This window comes from Oncorhynchus tshawytscha, linkage group LG01 (genome assembly GCF_018296145.1).
Source record: "Oncorhynchus tshawytscha isolate Ot180627B linkage group LG01, Otsh_v2.0, whole genome shotgun sequence".
Classification (NCBI taxonomy): Eukaryota; Metazoa; Chordata; class Actinopteri; order Salmoniformes; family Salmonidae; genus Oncorhynchus; species Oncorhynchus tshawytscha.
The window spans coordinates 49,960,710-49,985,443 of record NC_056429.1 but is presented as its reverse complement, the minus strand read 5'-3'; the positions used below and the strand labels follow the sequence as shown (position 1 = coordinate 49,985,443).

Genomic DNA, 24,734 nt, shown 5'->3' with positions numbered 1-24,734 from the left:
TTTCTCTCCCCTTAACCTTGTTCTGAACACCTCCAAAACAAAGGTCACGTGGTTAGGTAAGAAGAATGCCCCTCTCCCCACAGGTGTGATTACTACCATTGAGGGTTTAGAGCTTGAGGTAGTCACCTCATACAAGTACTTGGGACTATGGCTAGACAGTACACTGTCCTTCTCTCAACACATACAGTTGAAGTCGGAAGTTTACATACACCTTAGCCTAATACATTTAAACTCAGTTTTTCACAATTGCTGACATTTAATCCTAGTAAAAATTCCCTGTCTTAGGTCAGTTAGGATCACCACTTATTTTAAGAATGTGAAATGTCAGAATAATAGTAGAGAGAAGAATTTATTTCAAATTTGATTTCTTTCATCACATTCCCAGTGGGTCGGAAGTTTACATACACTCAATTAGTATTTGGTAGCATTGCCTTTAAATTGTTTAACTTGGGTCAAACATTTCGGGTAGCCTTCCACAAGCTTCCCACAATAAGTTGGGTGAATTTTTGTCCCATTCCTCCTGACAGAGCTGGTGTAACTGAGTCAGATTTGTAGGCCTCCTTGCTCGCACACGCTTTTTCAGTTCTGCCCACAAATGTTCTACAGGATTGAGTTCAGGGCTTTGTGATGGCCACTCCAATACCTTGACTTTGTTGTCCTTAAACCATTTTGCAACAACTTTGGAAGTATGCTTGGGGTCATTGTCCATTTGGAAGACCCATTTGCGACCAAGCTTTAACTTCCTGACTGATGTCTTGAGATGTTGCTTCAATATACCCACATTATTTTCATGATGCCATCTATTTTGTGTAGTGCACCAGTCCCTCCTGCAGCAAAGCACCCACACCACATGATGCTGCCACCCCCATGCTTCACGGTTGGGATGGTGTTCTTCAGCTTGCAAACCTCCCTCATTTTCCACCAAACCTAACGATGGTCATTATGGCCAAACAGTTCTATTTTTGTTTCATCAGACCAGGGCACATTTCTCAAAAGTACAATCTTTGTACCCATGTGCAGTTGCAAACCATAGTCTGGCTTTTTGATGGCGTTTTTGTAGCATTGGCCTCTTCCTTGCTGAGCGGCCTTTCAGATTATGTCGATATAGGACTCATTTTACTGTGGATATAGATACTTTTGTACCTGTTTCCTCCAGCATCTTCACAAGGTCGTTTGCTGTTGTTCTGGGATTGATTTGCACTTTTTGCACCAAAGTACGTTCATCTCTAAGAGACAGAACGCGTCTCCTTCCTGAGCGGTAAGACGGCTGCCTGGTCCCATGGTGTTTATACTTGCGTACTGTACTATTGTTTGTACAGATGAATGTGGTACTTTCAGGGGTTTGGAAATTGCTTCCAAGGATGAACCAGACTTGTGGTCTACAATTTGTTTTCTGAGGTCTTTGCTGATTTCTTTTGATTTTCCCATGACGTCAAGCAAAGAAGGACTAAGTTTGAAGGTAGGCCTTGAAATACATTCACAGGTACACTTCCAATTGACTCAAATGTTGTCAATTAGCCTATCAATTGTTGGAAAAATAACTTGTGTCATGCACAAAGTAGATGTCCTAAACGACTTGCCAAACTATAGTTTGTTAACAAGAAATTTGTGGAATGGTTTTAAAACGAGTTTTAATGACTCCAACCTAAGTGTATGTAAACTTCCGACTTCAAGTCTATCAAAGCTGCAGGCTATAGTTAGATCTAGACTTGGTTTCCTCTATCATAATCGCTCTTCTTTCACCCCAGCTGTCAAACTAACCCTGATTCAGATGACCATCCTATCCATGCTAGATTACAGAGACGTAATTTATGGATCGGCAGGTAAGGGTGCTCTCGAGCGGCTAGATGTTCTTTACCATTCGGGCCATCAGATTTGCCACCACTGCTCCTTATAGGACACATCACTGCACTCTATACTCTCTTTAAACTGGTCATCTCTGTATACCCGTCACAAGACCCACCGGTTTATGCTTAATTATAAAACCCTCTTAGGCCTCACTCCCCCTATCTGAGATATGTACTGCAGCCCTCATCCTTCACATACAACACCCGTTCTGCCAGTCACATTCTGTTAAATGTCCCCAACGCACACATCCCTGGGTTGCTCCTCTTTTCAGTTCGTCACAGCTAGCGACTGGAACAAGCTGCAACAAACACTCAAACTGGACAGTTTTATCTCAATCTCTTCATTCAAAGATTCAATCATGGACACTCTTACTGAGAGTTGTGGTTGCTTTGCGGGATGAATTGTTGTCTCCACCTTCTTGTCCTTTGTGCTGTTGTCTGTGCCCAATAATGTTTTGTGCTGCTACCATGTTGTGTTGCTACCATGTTGTTGTCAAGTTGTGTTGCTGCCTTGCTATGTTGTTGTCTTCAGTCTTTATGTAGTGTTGTGTTGTCTCTCTTGTCGTGATGTGTGTTTTTTCCTATATTTATATGTTATTTATTTGTTTTATTTTTAATCCCGGCCCCCGTCATCGCAGGAGGATTTTTACCTTTTGGTAGGCAATCATTGTAAATAAGTTTGTTCTTAACTGACTTGCCTAGTTAAATAAAGGTTAAATTAAACAAAAATAAAACATCTCATTGTGAATGGAATTTATATGTTTAAATGAATGATTAGAATATTCCACCCTGAAACTATATAATTGTATGAAATTGATTAGAATCATCAAATTATTATTAAATGATGTGTATAGTCTTAGTCAGTAAAATTATAATAAATGATGTGTGTAGTTTTAGTCAGAATTAGGGTAAAACAATATATCTGTACAATATGTCTCTATAGTATCTTGAACACAGACTGTCTGAGCAAAATTCGGTGTCGACCTTGCTAGGGGCCTAATCTGCGAAATTTGGGAGAGGGCAATGAGTACTCCCTAATCTTGAGGGAGGACAGGGAGTGCTTCTCACGGTTCCTAATCTTTGTCGGCTGGGTATTGATACAGTATGTGCGTAGGATACCTACTGTTCGTGTGTATGTATGTGCGCATGATATCTACTGTTTGTGTGCAGAAGTATGTGTGTAAGGAGCAGGTATAAAATTAATGGTTTTGTACAATGAACCAGCGCTCTAGTGAATAAACATTTTGACTATTTAGCTGGGCCTCTGTCTGTTTCATTCAACCAGTATCTTACAAATTCTGGGTTGCAGACCGGGTAGTTTAATTGAATTGGGTTATGAACATTGAGAACATAATTCTCGTGACACTCATGAAAAGCTGTAGACCACACTATTTACCAATATTTTTTGTAGCTGTCTACATACCACAACAAACCGATGCTGGCACTAAGACCGCACTCAGTGAGGGACTTTAATGCAGAAAAACTCAAATCAGTTTTTCCTAATTTCTCTAGACCACCTTTACTCCACACACAGAGATGCATACAAAGCTCTCCCTGGCCCTCCATTTGTCAAATCTGACCATAATTCTATCATTCTTATTTTCAATGACGGCCTAGGAACAGTGGGTTAACTGCCTGTTCAGGGGCAGAACGACAGATTTGTACCTTGTCAGCTCGGGGGTTTGAAATTGCAACCTTCCGGTTACTAGTCCAACGCTCTAACCACTTCGCTACCCTGCCGCCCCAATGACAGGAGCTTATCAGATGTGCTAAATTACTTCTATGCTCGTTTCGAGGCAAGTAACACTGAAGCAGTCTGCTGTCCCTACATGCTTCAAGATAGCCACCATTGTTCCTGTACTCAAGAATGCAAAGGTACCTGCACTAAATGACTATCACCCCGTAGCACTCACTTCTGTTATCATGAAGTGCTTTGAGAGACTAGTCAAGGATCATATCACCTCCACCTTACCTGGCACCCTAGACCCACTTCAATTTGCTTACCGCCCCAATAGGTCCACAGACAATCGCCATCACACTGCATACTGCCCTATCCCATCTGGACAAGAGGAATACCCATGTAAGAATGCTGTTCATTGACTATAGCTCAGCATTCAACACCATAGTACCCTCCATGCTCATCATTAAGCTCGAGGCCCTGGGTCTGAACCCCGCCCTGTGCAAATAGGTTCTAGACTTCCTGACAGGCCGCCCCCAATTGGTGAAGGTAGGAAACAACATCTACACTTCACTGATCCTCAACACTGGGGCCCCACAAGGGTGTGTGCTCATCCCACTCCTATACTCCCTGTTCACCGATGCATGCCTCCAACTCAATCATCAAGTTTGCAGATGACACAACAGTAGTAGGCTTGATTACCAACAACGACGAGACAGCCTACAGGCAGGAGGTGAGGGCTCTGGGAGTGTGGTGTCAGAAAAATAACCTCACACTCAACATCAACAAAACAAAGGACATGATTGTGGACTTCCGGAAACAGCAGAAGGAGCACCCCCCTATCCACATCGACGGGACAGCAGTGGAGAAGGTCGAAAGTTTTAAGTTCCTTGGCATACATATCACTGACAAACTGAAATGGTCCACCCACACAGACAGTTTGGTGAAGGAAGCACAACAGCGCCTCTTCAACCTCAGGAGGCTGAAGAAATTTGGCTTGTCACCTAAAACCCTCACACACTTTTACAGATGCACAATCGAGAACATTCTGTCGGGCTGCATCACCGCCTGGTACGGCAACTGCACCGCCCACAACCGCAAGGCTCTCCAGAGGGTGGTGCGGTCTGCACAACGCATCACCGGGGGCATACTACCTGCCCTCCAGAACACCTACAGCACCAGGTGTCACAGGAAGGTCAAAAAGATCATCAAGGACAACAACCACTCGAGCCACTGCCTCCAGAAGGTGAGGTTAGTACAAGTGCATCAAAGCTGGGAGCGAAAGACTGAAAAACAGCTTCTATCTCAAGGTCATCAGATTGTTAAATAGCCATCACTAGCACAGAGGGGCTGCTGCCTACATACACAGACTTGAAATCATTAGCCACTTTAATAAATGGAACACTAGTCACTTTAATAATGTCACTTTAATAATGTTTAGATATCTTGCACTACTCATCTCATATGTATATACTGTATTCTATACTATCTACTGTATCAGTCTATGTCGCTCTGACATTACTCATCCATATATTTATATATTCTTAATTTCATTCCTTTACTTAAATTAGTGTGTATTAGGTATTTGTTGTGAAGTTGTTAGATATTACTTGTTAGATGTTGTTGTACTAGAAGGAACTAGAAGCACAAGCATTTCGCTACACCCGCAAAAACATCTAGTAAACACGTGTATGTGACCAATACAATTTGATTTGATCAACAACTACAGGAAGCATTTGGTTGCAGTCATTGCAGCTAAAGGTGGGACAAACAGTTATTGAGTGTAAGGGGGCAAAACATTTTTCACACAGGGGAATTGGGTGTTGCATAAGTTTGTTAATTAAATAAATGAAATAAGTATATATTTTTTGTTATTTGGTTCCCTTTATCTAATATTAGGTTTTGGTTGAAGATCTGATAACATTCAGCAGAAAAATATGCACAAAAAAAATACTTTTTAGCTCTAACTTTTAGAGCTATAAGCTATTATGACCCCATCACTGAAAGTTACAACTCACAGCAACACATGTATTCTGTTTCCTTCTACGATGCTCATACCCACTCAGACCACTTGCCCAGACAGTCCTAGTGACATTCTTGCTTGAGAAATCGTTTTTTTCAACAACAAAAATATTTTCTTTTTGACCACTTTAATTGAAAACTATTACAGTAAGGTACTTAATTGTTAACCAGAAATGATTTGATATTGAGATCAAACACAGCTGCATTGGGCCTTTACAATGCAGGAAAATAATTTTACATTTGCTAAAAAAAATCTAGGGGAGAATCCCCCACACCCCGCCTAAATTGGGCCCCCCCCCATGTTCAAAAACCGACTATGCCCCTGATTCTACATTTACTATTGTACTATTACATATCCTTTCTGTTACACAACATATTGCCCAACAGAATCAGTATTAGTATAATATGGAGCTGATCGACATACTTGTTGAGCATTCTTGATAAGTCGACGAGCCTGCGCCTTGATACTGGGCATATCTGGCTCAGAGGGGTTAACCAGCGTGGTGACCTCGGTGGGGCCTATGAAGTGATGATGTTGGGGCCAGCCAAGGTCAAGACCAGGTGCATCCAAGTCAGAGTGCACAGGCCAGTATGTGTCTGAAGAGCCATCTCCCTCAGACTCTACATACGGGAGCTCTGGCTGAGTGCTCTGGTACGGAATTTGCACTGTGCACCTAATGTGCTCAATTTCCTGTCTGGAGAGGAAGTCCACCACATCCGCACTCTGAAGGAATTCATAATAGCCCTCCAAGTCATCCTCCACAAGCGCGTCAATGGCCAGCCGGTACTCCTCGCGGAAGTGGGAAGGCAGGTATTTGGGGTCCAGGGGGTTATCCCCTGCTGAGGAACACTGAGAGCGGTGCGCCATGCTGATTCCTGAGAGAGAACCTGAGAGGGTACACACAATATGAGAACTTGGTAGGGAGGAGGGATGGAAACAAAGTTATACGGTGGCAGATGTGTAGGCTATGATCAATTCTGCTTATTTATGGGTGATTTTGCAAATGCGGGCCTTTTTGTGTCTCAGGGTTAGATTTGTAAAATAAAATGTTAATTCCAACAACCACAAAAAATCACATCCATTATTAAGTAGAGACTAAAATAATCTTAAACCTTTTCCCCCCAACTTTCAATGTTTTTTGTTTGTTTTATTTTCTAAAGCCTTTCATGTCTGGATTTCACTGTTTTGCACAGTTTTTGTCCTGTCTCACACCCAGACGTTTGACATCCTACTATGTATTACACTTACAAAAGTCTTGATAATTAGAAAATAATGCACCTGTTTTTAAAAAGAGGCAAATAAATGGACACAATATACATATTAGACGTGCATAAGCCATTTGTTACTTTTTTTATATACACAAAATACAGTCTCTACGTGTTGTTATTGCCACCACGACAAGCAAATTACATGATAATAACGTTTTTTCTAAAAGTTTGTGTACTTGGTTACCATGGATATGAACAGTGACAGTGGGGCGCATTGATGATGTCATGGAGGGAGAATCAAATTTTGATGCCGGGAAATTATAGAAAAATAAAGGTAAATATGACTTGAGTAAATAATATTGTACGCCATTACCAAATAGGCTATAATGTCATCAAATTATGTTAGATTTTTAAAAATTATTTTAATTATGTGTATTTAGGATACATTGTATGCTAGCTGTTCAACTGGATTTAGCATACTAGAATCCTTGCTATTTATGAACAAATACTGTAAAATGTCATTCCCACCACACGTTATTACCACCACATAATGAACTGTGATGCAAAGGACAGAATGTGGTGGTAATGACAAAATGTATTAGTTCATACATTTTTACTTACCTTAAGACCTAAAAAGAAACATAAATTACATATATGATCATGGTTAAGTTGAAATTGAACACTTATTTGCTAAATAAGACCATTACATTTTGTATTATGTTAGGATGATTGTGTGATTTTGATGTCTATTTATGTGATTTTCTATGGTTATTACTGACTTTAATTATTATTATTTTTTATATAAGAAACCCCCTTAAATCAACCAAGGAGAGGACAATGACATGCATTAACAAAATCAAACAAGATCCTATAAGATACCAAGAGTATCTTAAGAAACAAAAAGATACCGCAAGAGAAAAGAAAGTGGTGAACTGAAACCCATCTCACAACTTTCCCAGTGAGAAAAAGGGGGGTGGGGGGGCAATGGAAAATAAACCAAAGAAACAGAAGATCAACTATCCAGAAATTAGTGGTTATGGAGTCATACATGTCAAGGAACACACCACATCACTCACCTGAAGTCTTACAGCTACAGAATGATGACCTACCTGCCCCTCAAATGGCACCGGATTCCCACTCCTATTAAAACTCGGAAACCCCAAGACAGAGAGGCCGTAGGAAGGTGAGAAAAAAAAACAGATCCAAAGTCTACAGAGATCTATGTATGGCAAATATGAAGTTGGAGGCCACGGGAAAGAAAAATTAGAAAGTATTACAAGAAATATATGATAGATTGTCAGAGAAGATCCGTACAAAAACAAAACACCAAATGCGGTCAAAGCCACAGAATCTGAGAAGAATAACATAACACCATCATATCAGAGCCGCGAGATAAATATCAGAAGCAACAGAGTGCAAAAGACCAACAAGTGATATCCAAGGTTTTGGCTGGGAAATTACTAAAAAGTATTCCATGGTGAAAATGGTCCACAGAGAATTTGGATTCTCTGCGAAGACAATGTGCGGAAACAACAAACAGCCAGACTGTCTGCAGTACTCAAGAAAGAAACATTTGAATGCAATTAGCCCAGCAATAGAAGGTTAAATAAAAATGCTCTTTGAATGTGATGATAACAATCGAGCATCAACAGGAAAAAGGGAAAGATTGACAAGACACAAGAATAAAATAAAGGGATAACTGAACGACACACTGGCAAAACTCCATCAAAAGTTAGAATTATCAGAGGTCAAGCTGTCATACACTGAGTTCACCAAAAGATGTCCCCTTTGGATTGTCAATCCATCAGTGAAAGACAGGGACACATGCCAACCTTCAGTTCATGGCAGACAAGTTGTTATATCAGAGTGGTTAAAAGCAGCAACATTTAAGAATTGGTTGGGTCTTTGTGTTGCGAGAAGATGACCAAATAGTGCATGTATCGAGAGTGCCCTCTTTGCAAAGAGAAAGAGCTGCAGACTTCCGCTTTTGATGGTGGCCGACAAACATGGTGGTTTGAGTAGAATGTAAGGCAGAATAGTGAGAGAAAAAAACTAAAGATGGAACAAAAGAGAAGTTTAATGTCCATTTGACTGTAAATGAGAAGGTGTACGGTACCCTTCAAACTCTACTGGAAGACTTCACATGCAATTAGAAGAACAAACTTGGGAAACATACAATAAAATTAAACATGCACAACTGTGACATTAAAATGTTTAAAAAGGTATTTTTCATCAGTTGTTTTATATGAAATGTAATGTGTCATTACCACAATGCTAAGTTATTACCATCACGGAACATATTTTTGAGGAAACAGTGTATTAAATTACAATTGATATTGATGATTTTTCCAATAGGTGAACCTTAATGCTTGTTCTTAAGATAATATGATTTTGATGTGGTAAATACATGTTTCTGAGTATCATCAATGCATATATGGACATTTAGACATGACAATGATGAATACATATAACTAAGAAAACTTCCAAATAGTAAAAAAAAAACATGATTTTAAAAAATCATGACAAATGTTTTTTAAAATACCTTAAGGACAATTTCTGTGATTTCCTTTTCAACTAAGATAGCACATTTTATAACGTGGTGGTAATGACATTTCCCCTCGGGTATTTGGGGAAACTGGTAAAATTCTGTAATAGTATGGTCTCAGCCACTATTAGATCTTGTTTCCAGACAGAGTGAAGATAGATAAAAAGCAGTTTCAAGAGGTTTTCTAGAATATTTAACATCCAAAAGCACCCGTATTTGCAAAATCAGCCTTAAACAAAATATGTCACCGTTTACATATTCATATTCTCTTGTGCATGTCCCTGTGTAACCCAACACTAAAACAAAGTGGAAAGGGGGATATATGCAACAGGGTAAAAAGGCTTATGGAGTGGCTCCTCCCCCTGGCACAACAGTCAATTCTTACTCCATTTGCAAGTTCATATTTAGGCAGGCTGTCATGAAAATGCAGAAATACCAAAGACCGTACAGTGCGAAGATAGGCAAAAACTGCTTCTCCAATAGAAATCCCTGATCACGCTTGTAGGCGATGTCATGGCGACATTGGCAAGCAAAGCTCATGCGTAGAAACACGTCTTCGGATCTAAAAGTCGTCTCGCGCCGAACTGCGCATGTGCAGTCAGTCAAAGGCACTCCTTCCATATAGGTAACTTTCAGGTTTGAGTAATAACATGTTCAACTACTTAAGAATCTAGGCTGTGCCTTTATATTACGAGAAAATTAACAACTAAGGAATATTTTTTCACTTTTCTGATTGACTTCTCAAACCCGTCCTGTTCTGTTTGGTCTGTTTCGCAAGCGTTCCCGGAAGTTTAGCGATGTTGCGCCTCTGGGTTTAGAAACTCTGTGGAAATACAGTACTCAAAAGCCTAACATAATGTAAAAATGATAAGGATAATGAGACTAATAACAAACATACACGTAACGTAATAGTTTTTCTAGGAAATATCTATAACTTCGGGGACAATTATGTTTCTCAGCTCAACAAAATAGCCTTGCTATTTTGGTGTTTGAATAAAGTAGGTATACATCCTCAAAACAAATCCCACGAACAAATCAATAAATATCAACCAAGAGAGAAATGTTACACATTATCTTCCCATATGTTTACTGAAACAATTTGAGAACTCACTTTATGGCTCAACTGAGATTCTTCATGAATTGAATACGTCCATGGTTTCAGTTTAGGCTGTTTGCAACTATTTAGTCCTTCTCTCGAAACTTCTCTCGAAGTCCGTGCTGGACTCGTCAAAAAGAGCGTGGTGTTTGGCTTTATCACCTACTCCGGCAGAACCTGTTCATTTTCATGCTTGCTTGAGGCATGTTAGGGAGAATGGAAGAGTTTCAGAAATGAGAAAAACGCCCGTCTCACATATTGCTGACGATTTCTGCCCCGCCTCAACTTTACAGATTGCAACTGAAATGTTCTATTTTTTTTTACAGTTAGTTTGTAGCGCGGATATATCAGCCCTCACCCTTCCACACTCGGATATAATAGGAATGTGGTGTACATTGAACTGTCTAGTGTCGTTCCCTGCAGAACAGTCATCTGGTGATAGGACTGTATAAATATTTGTCATTGTCTTGGTAGTCTTTGTCAACTGTTAACGATAATCATGGCCGGCGCCAGGACAGATGAATGGGCATTTGATTTCCATAGGGGGACACGATTTTTTCATGCGAATTTGATTAAAAGAGGCACGCTTTTTCATGCGAACTTGTTTCATGGGTGTTATAGTAAAGTGAGTGAGTTTCAAGTTTGGGGAAGCTAACAATTTATCCTACCATTTCTACCAATCTGCGTGCCCGCTCTGATTTGCATATGCGCATTTTTGTGGAAGTTTAATTTCAATAATAATGTTTTCGTTTTTCTAAATCATTGTCACCTGGTTAATCATACAAATCTGAATTAACATGATTAAAAAAAATCAAGTAACGCAGGAGCGAGCACCATACACACTGATAAACCTTGATCCATTTGCCACTAAATAAATGAGCGCATGAAACTTAGAGATAGGCCAACGCAGCAGTAGGCCTATAACTTCCATCATCAACTAAGTAAAATATTTAGGCCTAAAGCCAACAAATAAAAACAGAAGAAAATATCCTGATGAAAAAAACAGGTTCTTTCAGTTGAATTCAGTTCTCTACTCGGCCTGTCTGCCTCACTTTCTATTTGTCTTGACTTGAGGTATCTCTAGTAAAGTGCAACATTGCATCAAATTAATAAACTGTGTCCAGCACGAAGCTGTCACTAGCGAACTTGTAACATTGTATCAACTGGCCTATTGAGCTTGGGACAGACAGCTGTTTTTGTGCAGGGGAAAAATCTTCACGTCTTTTATGTTTCACTGGATGTATGGGATCGGTATATCACCGAGGTAAAGAAGGTTTTCTATTAGACACAACATACATTCTCCATTAAATCTCTTGTTCACAATGACTTTTGCATTGATTGCCGTAGAAACATCAAAACAAGTGATAATTACTCTAAAAAGGTCTGGCCAACTTTTACAATCTTTGAATTGCATAACAAGTTAAGTGATGATTAGATAAAGTAATGATATCATATAGAAATGCATTTAAATCTCTTGTTCACAATAACATTTGCATTGATTGTCATAGAAACATAAAAAAAAGTGCTAACGATTCTAAATTCATTTGCATAAAAAAGTAAAGTGTTGGTTTGATATAAATAAACAAATCGTATACAAATGCATTTAAATCTCTTGTTTGTTTGATCAGCTTCTACCCCCAACCCATAAGACTGCTAAATAGTTAACCAAATGGCTACCCGAACTATCTGCATTGAACCGTTTACTCTTTTTGACTCTTTACACACAGACACAGACACCGACACACACAGACAGACACACACACACACACACACACACACACACGCTGCTGCTACTGTCTATTATACAGTTGAAGTCAGTGTGGGTCAGAAGTTAACATACACTCAATTAGTATTTGGTAGCATTGTCTTTAAACTGTTGAACTTGGGTCAAACATTTCGGGTAGCCTTCCACAAGCTTCCCACAATAAGTTGGGTGAATTTTGGCCCATCTCCCCTGACAGAGCTGGTGTAATTGAGTCAGGTTTGTAGGCCTCCTTGCTCGGACACGCTTTTTCAGTTCTGCCCACAAATTGTCTATAGGTTTGAGGTCAGGGCTTTGCGATGGCCACTTCAATACCTTGACTTTGTTGTCCTTTGCTAACTAACTCTCTCAAAGAGTGCAGTGTATAAAGTCAGAAAATCTGCTGTCTCAGTCACTGCCTTGCACGAAGGGAGTAATCCAAGGCTGGATCCTAGGCCCCAAGCTCTTCTCAATTCACATCAACAACATAGCTCAGGTAGTAGGAAGCTCTCTCATCCATTTATATACAGATGATACAGTCTTATACACAGCTGGCCCCTCCCCGGATCTTCCCAATGCTCTACAACAAAGCTTTATTAGTGTCGAACAAGCTTTCTCTCCCCTTAACCTTGTTCTGAACACCTCCAAAACAAAGGTCACGTGGTTAGGTAAGAAGAATGCCCCTCTCCCCACAGGTGTGATTACTACCATTGAGGGTTTAGGAGCTTGAGATAGTCACCTCATACAAGTACTTGGGACTATGGCTAGACAGTACACTGTCCTTCTCTCAACACATACAGTCGAAGTCGGAAGTTTACATACACCTTAGCCTAATACATTTAAACTCAGTTTTTCACAATTGCTGACATTTAATCCTAGTAAAAATTCCCTGTCTTAGGTCAGTTAGGATCACCACTTATTTTAAGAATGTGAAATGTCAGAATAATAGTAGAGAGAAGAATTTATTTCAAATTTGATTTCTTTCATCACATTCCCAGTGGGTCGGAAGTTCACATACACTCAATTAGTATTTGGTAGCATTGCCTTTAAATTGTTTAACTTGGGTCAAACATTTCGGGTAGCCTTCTACAAGCTTCCCACAATAAGTTGGGTGAATTTTTGTCCCATTCCTCCTGACAGAGCTGGTGTAACTGAGTCAGATTTGTAGGCCTCCTTGCTCGCACACGCTTTTTCAGTTCTGCCCACAAATGTTCTACAGGATTGAGTTCAGGGCTTTGTGATGGCCACTCCAATACCTTGACTTTGTTGTCCTTAAACCATTTTGCAACAACTTTGGAAGTATGCTTGGGGTCATTGTCCATTTGGAAGACCCATTTGCGACCAAGCTTTAACTTCCTGACTGATGTCTTGAGATGTTGCTTCAATATATCCACATCATTTTCGTTCCTCATGATGCCATCTATTTTGTGAAGTGCACCAGTCCCTCCTGCAGCAAAGCACCCCCACCACATGATGCTGCCACCCCGTGCTTCACGGTTGGGATGTTATTCTTCGGCTTGTAAGCCTCCCCCTTTTTCCTACAAACATAACGATGGTCATTATGGCCAAACAGTTCTATTTTTGTTTCATCAGACCAGAGGACATTTCTCCAAAAAGTACGATCATTGTCCCCATAGTCTGGCTTTTGTATGGAGGTATTGGATCAGTGGCTTCTTCCTTGCTGAGTGACCTTTCAGGTTATGTCGATATAGGACTCGTTTTACTGTGCATATAGATACTTTTGTACCTGTTTCCTCTAGCATCCAGCACTAGATGTTCCAAGATGTTCCAAGATGGCGTAGCAGTAAGTCGTCCTGTCGCGTCGTGTCCCCTGTATATATTGTTTATCGTTTCTTTTTCGTTTTTTACATATTTTTCCTCGCATATCTCTTTAAAAACATTCTGCTAAACCTAAGCTTCCAAATACTCTCCTGCAACCCGCCTCACCCAATGTAGCTATTTTTCCTAAAGTATTTATATTTACTTCGGAACCGGAACCCCTCAACTGAAGCTAGCCAGCTAACCACCAGCTATGCTAGCGGTCTTCAGCTAACCGGTCATCAGCTAAGCTAATCTTTAGCTCGGAAAGCTCTCGCCAGTTCGAACAACGCGACTCTAACCAGAGCATAACGGACCTATTTATTTTTCCTCCGGATTCATCCCCGGATTCCCACCGCAAACGGAACATTTTTCAGCTGGATCTTCACAACTAGCTATCTAGCTAAACCGCAACCCCAGATGATTACTCCTGGCTAGCGCTTCCACCCACTTAGCGTGAAGCTAGCCCAGCCAGCGCACCTGTCCTACCAAATCAAATCAAATCAAATCAAATTTATTTATATAGCCCTTCGTACATCAGCTGATATCTCAAAGTGCTGTACAGAAACCCAGCCTAAAACCCCAAACAGCAAGCAATGCAGGTGTAGAAGCACGGTGGCTAGGAAAAACTCCCTAGAAAGGCCAAAACCTAGGAAGAAACCTAGAGAGGAACCAGGCTATGTGGGGTGGCCAGTCCTCTTCTGGCTGTGCCGGGTGGAGATTACAACAGAACATGGCCAAGATGTTCAAATGTTCATAAATGACCAGCATGGTCGAATAATAATAAGGCAGAACAGTTGAAACTGGAGCAGCAGCACAGTCAGGTGGAAGTTGAAACTGGAGCAGCAGCATGGCCAGGTGGACTGGGGACAGCAAGGAGTCATCATGTCAGGTTGTCCTGGGGCATTGTCCTAGGGCTCAGGTCAGTTGAAACTGGAACAGCAGCATGGCCATGTGGACTGGGGACAGCAAGGAGTCATCATGTCAGGTAGTCCTGGAGCTCAGGTCCTAGGGCTCAGGTCCTCCGAGAGAGAGAAAGAAAGAGAGAAGGAGAGAATTAGAGAATGCACACTTAGATTCACACAGGACACCGAATAGGACAGGAGAAGTACTCCAGATATAACAAACTGACCCCAGCCCCCCGACACATAAACTACTGCAGCATAAATACTGGAGGCTGAGACAGGAGGGGTCAGGAGACACTGTGGCCCCATCCGAGGTCACCCCCGGACAGGGCCAAACAGGAAGGATATAACCCCACCCACTTTGCCAAAGCACAGCCCCCACACCACTAGAGGGATATCTTCAACCACCAATTTACCATCCTGAGACAAGGCTGAGTATATACCACCGGAGCATACTCCTGGGCTACAATACCCGGGCCCACGACCGGTCTATCGATGTCACCGCATGAAGAGGAATAAACAGACTCACCCCATCGTGACGTCCCCCAAAGGCTAACTCTCTAGCCCTCGCTATCTCCCTGCTTGCTAATTCGGCCTGCTAACTGCTAGGCTGTCTAGCCCCGGTCCGCTAACTGCTACCTTGTTTAGCCCCGGCCTACGAACTGTTAGCTTGTTAGCACAGGCCTGCTAACCATCTGAATCGCCGCGTCCCAAACACGCACCGGACCCATATTCACTTTCTATCTCTTTTTGATTTTTAATCTGTTTATACCTTTCCGGAAACCTGCCTCACCCAATGTGACACGGAATCGCTATTATTTTTTATTTTTAGAACACACTCAAGAATCTCCAGAAGCCAACCAGCTAACTAGCTACAAGCTATTTAGTCATTGTTAACTTTTTTTCAACCTGGATAACACTCGCCAGTCCAGCACCCCTGCCCCATCCACCGCTGCCCCCTGGACACTGATCTCTTGGCTACATAGCTGATGCACGCTGGACTGTCCATTAATCACGGTACTCCATTCTGCTTGTTTATGTTTTATCTGTCGGCCCCGTTGCCTAGTCAACGCCATTTTACCTGCTGTTGTTGTGCTAGCTGATTAGCTGTTGTCTCACCTACTGTTTTAGCTAGCTTTCCCAATTCAACACCTGTGATTACTGTATGCCTCGCTGTATGTCTCTCTCAAATGTCAATATGCCTTGTATCCTGTTGCTCAGGTTAGTTATCATTGTTTTAGTTCACAATGGAGCCCCTAGTTCTACTCTTCATACCCCTGATAACTCCTTTGTCCCACCTCCCACACATGCAGTGACCTCACCCATTACAACCAGCATGTCCAGAGATACAACCTCTCTCATCATCACCCAGTGCCTGGGCTTACCTCCGCTGTACCCGCACCCCACCATACCCCTGTCTGCGCATTATGCCCTGAATATATTCTACCATGCCCAGAAACCTGCTCCTCTTATTCTCTGTCCCCAACGCTCTAGGCGACCAGTTTTGATAGCCTTTAGCCGCACCCTCATACTACTCCTTCTCTGTTCCGCGGGTGATGTGGAGGTAAACCCAGGCCCTGCATGTCCCCAGGCACCCTCATTTGTTGACTTCTGTGATCGTAAAAGCCTTGGTTTCATGCATGTCAACATCAGAAGCCTCCTCCCTAAGTTTGTTTTACTCACTGCTCTAGCACACTCTGCTAACCCTGATGTCCTTGCTGTGTCTGAATCCTGGCTCAGGAAGGCCACCAAAAATTCAGAGATTTCCATACCCAACTATAACATCTTCCGTCAAGATAGATCTGCCAAAGGGGGAAGAGTTGCAGTCTACTGCAGAGATAGCCTGCAAAGTAATGTCATACTTTCCAGGTCCATACCCAAACAGTTCGAACTACTAATTTTGAAAATTACTCTCTCCAGAAATAAGTCTCTCACTGTTGCCGCCTGCTACCGACCCCCTCAGCTCCCAGCTGTGCCCTGGACACCATTTGTGAATTGATCGCCCCCATCTAGCCTCAGAGTTTGTTCTGTTAGGTGACCTAAACTGGGATATGCTTAACACCCCGCCAGTCCTACAATCTAAGCTAGATGCCCTCAATCTCACACAAATCATCAAGGAACCCACCAGGTACAACCCTAACTCTGTAAACAAGGGCACCCTCATAGACGTCATCCTGACCAACTGGCCCTCCAAATACACCTCCGCTGTCTTCAACCAGGATCTCAGCGATCACTGCCTCATTGCCTGTATCCGCTACGGAGCCGCAGTCAAACGACCACCCCTCATCACGGTCAAACGCTCCCTAAAACACTTCTGTGAGCAGGCCTTTCTAATCGACCTGGCCCGGGTATCCTGGAAGGACATTGACCTCATCCCGTCAGTTGAGGATGCCTGGTCATTCTTTAAAAGTAACTTCCTCACCATTTTAGATAAGCATGCTCCGTTCAAAAATGCAGAACTAAGAACAGATACAGTCCTTGGTTCACCCCAGACCTGACTGCCCTCGACCAGCACAAAAACATCCTGTGGCGGACTGCAATAGCATCGAATAGTCCCCGTGATATGCAACTGTTCAGGGAAGTCTGGAACCAATACACGCAGTCAGTCAGGAAAGCTAAGGCCAGCTTCTTCAGGCAGAAGTTTGCATCCTGTAGCTCCAACTCCAAAAAGTTCTGGGACACTGTGAAGTCCATGGAGAACAAGAGCACCTCCTCCCAGCTGCCCACTGCACTGAGGCTAGGTAACACGGTCACCACCGATAAATCCATGATTATCGAAAACTTCAATAAGCATTTCTCAACGGCTGGCCATGCCTTCCGCCTGGCTACTCCAACCTCGGCCAACAGCTCCTCCCCCCCGGCAGCTCCTCGCCCAAGCCTCTCCAAGTTCTCCTTTACCCAAATTCAGATAGCAGATGTTCTGAAAGAGCTGCAAAACCTGGACCCGTACAAATCAGCTGGGCTTGACAATCTGGACCCCCTATTTCTGAAACTATCCGCCGCCATTGTCGCAACCCCTATTACCAGCCTGTTCAACCTCTCTTTCATATCGTCTGAGATCCCCAAGGATTGGAAAGCTGCCGCAGTCATCCCCCTCTTCAAAGGGGGAGACACCCTGGACCCAAACTGTTACAGACCTATATCCATCCTGCCCTGCCTATCTAAGGTCTTCGAAAGCCAAGTCAACAAACAGGTCACTGACCATCTCGAATCCCACCGTACCTTCTCCGCTGTGCAATCTGGCTTCCGAGCCGGTCACGGGTGCACCTCAGCCACACTCAAGGTACTAAACGATATCATAACCGCCATCGTTAAAAGACAGTACTGTGCAGCCGTCTTCATCGACCTTGCCAAGGCTTTCGACTCTGTCAATCACCATATTCTCATCGGCAGACTCAGTAGCCTCGGTTTTTCGGATGACTGCCTTGCCTGGTTCACCAATTACTTTGCAGACAGAGTTCAGTGTGTCAAATCGGAGGGCATGCTGTCCGGTCCTCTAGCAGTCTCTATGGGGGTGCCACAGGGTTCAATTCTCGGGCCGACTCTTTTCTCTGTGTATATCAATGATGTTGCTCTTGCTGCGGGCGATTCCCTGATCCACCTCTACGCAGACGACACCATTCTATATACTTTCGGCCCGTCATTGGACACTGTGCTATCTAACCTCCAAACAAGCTTCAATGCCATACAACACTCCTTCCGTGGCCTTCAACTGCTCTTAAACGCTAGTAAAACCAAATGCATGCTTTTCAACCGATCGCTGCCTGCACCCGCATGCCCGACTAGCATCACCACCCTGGATGGTTCCGACCTTGAATATGTGGACATCTATAAGTACCTAGGTGTCTGGCTAGACTGCAAACTCTCCTTCCAGACTCATATCAAACATCTCCAATCAAAAATCAAATCAAGAGTCGGCTTTCTATTCCACAACAAAGCCTCCTTCACTCACGCCGCCAAGCTTACCCTAGTAAAACTGACTATCCTACCAATCCTCGACTTCGGCAATGTCATCTACAAAATGGCTTCCAACACTCTACTCAGCAAACTGGATGCAGTATATCACAGTGCCATCCGTTTTGTCACTAAAGCACCTTATACCACCCACCACTGAGACTTGTATGCTCTAGTCGGCTGGCCCTCGCTACATATTCGTCGCCAGACCCACTGGCTCCAGGTCATCTACAAGTCCATGCTAGGTAAAGCTCCGCCTTATCTCAGTTCACTGGTCACGATGGCAACACCCATCCGTAGCACGCGCTCCAGCAGGTGTATCTCACTGATCATCCCTAAAGCCAACACCTCATTTGGCCGCCTTTCGTTCCAGTACTCTGCTGCCTGTGACTGGAACGAATTGCAAAAATCGCTGAAGTTGGAGACTTTTATCTCCCTCACCAACTTCAAACATCAGCTATCTGAGCAGCTAACCGATCGCTGCAGCTGTACATAGTCTATTGGTAAATAGCCCACCCATTTTCACCTACCTCATCCCCATACTGTTTTTATTTACTTACTTTTCTGCTCTTTTGCACACCAATATCTCTACCTGTACATGACCGTCTGATCATTTATCACTCCAGTGTTAATCTGCAAAATAGTAACTATTCGTCTACCTCCTCATGCCTTTTGCACACATTGTATATAGACTCCCCCTTTGTTTTCTACTGTGTTATTGACTTGTTAATTGTTTATTCCATGTGTAACTCTGTGTTGTCTGCTCACACTGCTATGCTTTATCTTGGCCAGGTCGCAGTTGTAAATGAGAACTTGTTCTCAACTAGCCTACCTGGTTAAATAAAGGTGAAATAAAAAATAAATAAAAAAATCTTCACAAGGTCGTTTGCTGTTGTTCTGGGATTGATTTGCACTTTTCGCACCAAAGTATGTTCATCTCCAGGAGACAGAACGCGTCTCCTTCCTGAGCGGTATGACGGCTGTGTGGTCCCATTGTCAGGGATTTCCTCCTCTTCTTCCGAAGAGGAGAGGCGAAAAGGATCAGAGGACCAATATGCGGCGTGGTAAGTGTCCATGGTTCTTTTAATACATAAATGTGCACATGAACAACTGACTACAAAAACAAGAAACGTGTGAAACCCTAAACAGTCCTATCTGGTGCAAACACAGAGACAGGAACAATCACCCACAAACACACAGTGACATCCAGGCTACCTAAGTATGATTCTCAATCAGAGACAACTAATGACACCTGTCTCTGATTGAGAACCATACTAGGCCAAAACATAGAAATACCCAAATCATAGAAAAACAAACATAGACTGCCCACCCCAACTCACGCCCTGACCATACTAAATAATGACAAAACAAAGGAAATGAAGGTCAGAACGTGACACCCATGGTGTTTATACTTGTGTACTATTGTTTGTACAGATGAACGTGGTACCTTCAGGCATTTGGAAATTGCTCCCAAGGATGAACCAGACTTGTGGAGGTCTACACATTTTTTTCTGAGTTCTTGACTGATTTCTTTTTCCCATGATGTCAAGCAAAGAGGCACTGAGTTTGAAGGTAGGCCATTAAATACATCCACAGGTACACCTCCAATTGACTCAAATGTTGTCAATTAGCCTACCAGAAGCTTCTAAAGTCATGACATAATTTTCTGAAATTTCCCAAGCTGTTTAAAGGCAGAGCAAGGGGAACAACTACTTCAAGGTCTCAGAGCGAGTGACGTCACTGATTGAAACGCTATTAGCGAGCACCCCGCCAACTAGCTATCCATTTCACACCGGTTACATATGTAAACTTTGGACTTCAACTGTATGTTTACCATACCTAGCTAGCTAGCTAGCCAGCCAGCCCAGAGAGAGCATTGCATTGTGGGTTTTGTATTAGACTGAGCTGCAACATATTTCCACAATGATGTTGCCACCAACTTTGTTATATTGACAAAATAAAAAATGTGTTCACATATTAGTGTTATTTAACTGTTCAACACTGTTAATCATAGAAAATGTGTGGTTTGTGATGGATTATCCCTTTAAAAAACATATTTGATTACCATCACCAGTTTCTCTATGCTAGCTATGCTGTCAGCTTTTACGAATGGGAGTTTAGCAGTCACTTCTTCTAAACCTGAAAATGTACTACTTCTAAATGTTCTGCAGCAAAAACAGTCTAATACATCCAAATTGGACTTTAGTAACCACATTGTGTGTCATTACATAAATCAATCATGACAGATTTGGCGAATATCGCTTTTTGTTAGATCAGATTTGTTGAATGTGTGTCAATCCAACGTGCTTCTATCCCCCCCAGTCTGCGTTCCATTGACCTCTTTACCGCATCCATCCGCACAGGTGTTACCATGGTCACCAGCAAGCTTTCAGGAAGTGAATCTAACACCAACAACAAGTTGGAGAGGTTTGAAACCACCATCTCTTATTGGCTAATTGCAGGGGCAGACTAGGACCAGAAATAGGCCCTGGCATTTTTAACACACCGGACCATTCTGGCCCCCTTGGCTAAAAATGGACCAGCCCATTTGGCATTTGCCCAAATCGAAAATGAGTCAATTGGGCAATTTACCTTTGTCTTACTTCCATTGCAACAATGTAAAGATCTGATTTGAATGTCCTCGTACACCTAGGCCTTAATCCTAAATTGAGATCTGTGTGCATAATGCTTGTGTAGTTGAAGTGAGACTCGCAGGTTGGCTGAGGCGTGATAGCCAAAAGAGCAATAGAATATAGTCTATCACAGTTGCATTATGTGTTGTTATGCAGAAGGTTGGTGTCTTGTGTCCCATCCTGCCTGTGGCAGAACAGAATGCACTCTATTTATTAAACATGATTTATGAGAAAGTCAGTGGACACATTACTTAGGCCTAAATTACACAATTGTCTCTTCGTAAACCCAAGGGAGTCTGATGTGGTCAAAGGAAGTGATGCAACTCACTCAAGTGGAAGCTTGAAAACAATCCCTCATTGTTTCCTGCAGGCACCTCCCAAGGCACACAGGGGAGCAGTAGATAGATTGTCGACTCGCGACATACCATAGAGCAGGATTCATTGTTTTGACAACCGTTGCCATACTAATTTAGTCAGCAAATTAACAATTATTTCTGGAGCCCTCTGATGATATTCATGAAGCTATATGAAACACATACCTTGTATGTATTCTAAATTTCAATTCAATACCATTTAATACTTTAAAAAAAATAAAAATGTAACAAATCAACTTCTAAACATTTACAAACCATATATAAACACAGGCCTATGTGAGATATTATGATAACAGAAAGGTCAAGGTCACCATATTGAACAGCACAAAGGAACCGAATACTCCAGGTAAAATAAATATTTGGGCTGTACAGATAGGATTAGGCGGTAAAGTCGACTGTACAATCTTATATATACTGTGGTCATGCTCTATTGTCTGCACGGGTGTTGTTGTGTTAGTCTATTGCTTTGCGGTTTTGCTCTTGTTATTGTAAAAGACAATGTGTTCTCAATAATGTACCTGGTTACAAAGGCAATGAAGAAATACATCTTGACATACAAAGAAAATACAATAAGTCTGCACTGAGGCTAAACTACACCGTACACACTATTTCATATTTATAGATTTGAATAATAATAGGGACTTGTTTTTCCTAACTGTATGCATGTTTATTGTTGATGTAGAGCCGACTCCAGAGGAGCTAGCTGCAGTGACCATCCAGTGGGCCACTCAAGGCCTGCTGGCCAGGTGAGAGCAGGAAGGGCAAACAGAACTACAAAGACCTTATGGATCATTTACATTTTAGCAGACACTCTTAGCCAGAGAAACTAACAGGAGCAATTAGGTTTAAGTGCCACATCAACAGACTTTTCACTTAGCTGGCACGGGATTCAAACCAGCAACCATTCGGTTACTGGCCCAACTCTTTAACCACTAGGCTACCAACCTACCTAACATTGAGAAAGAGGCTTTAGCTAATTAGCTATGATAATGGTGTTAGGTTTGGATTTATAAAGCATATTAACATTTTAAAATGTTAAATTCTGAGTCATAGAACTCTTGGCATTACACGTTGACTCAGATCTCCTCCTTTGTTCTTCTTTTAAATAGCATCCGTGAGTGTGCCTATGAGTGTGTTGCAGCGTACAATCAATGATGGGGCGGCAGAGTAGCCTAGTGGTTAGAGCGTTGGACTAGTAACCGAAAGGTTGCAAGTTTGAATCCCCGAGCTGACAAGGTACAAATCTGTCGTTCTGCCCCTGAATAGGCAGTTAACCCACTGTTCCTAGGCTGTCATTGAAAATAAGAATTTGTTCTTAACTGACTTGCCTAGTAAAATAAAGGTTAAAAAAAATAAAAATAAAATGTGACACCATTGTTTCTGAAAATTAGAAGAAGTGTGTGTGCCCTGATAAGTGTGTTTTGATTGGCCTGCAGTCTTTTATGGCACTACTACAAAGAGAACAGGAATAGGCAGAGCGTGAAAGGAAGGAGGAGGACAAGAGGAAGAAGGAAGAGCCATTTCTACAAACTGGAAGCAGTGTTAGCAATTCCAAAGGTGGTGTGACTGATATCTGTAAGATCTGTGGGGACGTGTAATGAAGACATGAGTAATTGACTTTTTTTTTCATAGATGCACATGGGCCACATACTAAAGTGGAAAAGCTGTTGTGAAAAATGTTTGTGTGGCAAGTGACAATGATTTACTTCTCCATAACTTGGAAAAATGTTTTTCTTTGTCTTTACTATTGTGGCATCAATATAATCCACAATAGTATACACAGAGTGTACAAACCATTAGGAACACCTTCCTAATATTAAGTTGCACCCCCCTTTGCCCTCAGAACAACCTAAATTCTTTGAGGCATGGACTCAACAAGGTGTCGAAAGCCTTCCATAGGGATGCAGGCCCATGTTGACTCCAATGCTTTTCACAGTTGTGTCAAGTTGGCTGGATGACATTTGGGTGGTGGTCCATTCTTGATAAATAAGGGAAACTGTTGAGCATGAAAAACCCAGTAGCGTTGTAGTTCTTGACACACTGAAACCGGTGCACCCGGAGTGCGCTGAGAGTCTGGAAGCATGTTCAGGGAGTGAGTGTTTTAATACATAAAAGAAACAATGAACACAAACAACGCACCGACATGAAAACAGAATCAATAACACCCGAGGAAGGAACCAAGAGGAGTGACAGATAATCAAGGAGGTGATGGTCCAGGTGAGTGTCATGAGGCGCAGGTGCGCGAGACGATGGTGACAGCTGTGTGGGATAATCAGCAGCCTGATGACCTAGAGGGAGTATACGACACTGTACTACCATACCCCGTTCTTGCCCATTCACCCTCTTGTGTAAGTGTTCCATTCAATGTCTCAATTGTCTGAAGGCATAAACATCCTTCTTTAACCTGTCTCCTCCCCTTCATCTACACTGATTGAAGTGGATTTAACAAGTGACATCAATAAGGGATCATATCGTGTCATGGAAAGAGCAAGTGTTCTTAATGTTATGTACACTCAGTGTACATTTACAGGACATTTCTAACATAATTTTGCTTTGGTACTTATCTAGGTCTATGACAGAGACACAAAACGTGCCAGTGGCTGCTAAACCAACTTTGCATGATCAACATCACAGATGCCATCAGCAACACATCAGTGTCAGAAGCAGAAGGTGGGATCAGCCGGAGGTTATCACCCTATTGGTGGAGAGAACACACTGGTGAGATAATACAGCGCTAACAGAAATATTAGCTCTTGGTTAGGTGAGATTGAGTGTTCTCCCAACAATTCCCATTGACACATACAAACTATTGATAGGCAAAAAGGCATGACTTGACTTAAACCCTTTCTTTGTGGAGCATAGGTCATATGCAAACTTCCTCCAGCAGGCAAACAACTTCTGAGTATTGGAGT

The 24,734-nt window shown here is 42.2% G+C and overlaps 1 protein-coding gene across 3 annotated transcripts in view; it reads right to left on the bottom strand.

The window, feature by feature from the left end:
* The window catches only part of LOC112252512 (protein FAM83H), a 29,593-nt gene extending 18,822 nt beyond the window's left edge, over positions 1-10,771 (bottom strand). Inside the window, exons 1-2 of one of the 3 annotated variants that reach the window (XM_024423796.2) lie at positions 10,413-10,770; positions 5,972-6,435 (exon numbers count right to left, since the gene is read on the bottom strand). In XM_024423796.2, coding sequence (XP_024279564.1) covers positions 5,972-6,415 — 444 coding nt within the window. In that variant the 5' untranslated portion in view covers positions 6,416-6,435; positions 10,413-10,770. Of the gene's footprint in view, positions 1-5,971; positions 6,436-10,412 lie in introns of all 3 variants that reach the window. The other 2 variants (XM_024423804.2, XM_042322559.1) reach the window with 2 other exon arrangements.
* Between the last annotated feature and the right edge of the window lie 13,963 nt (positions 10,772-24,734).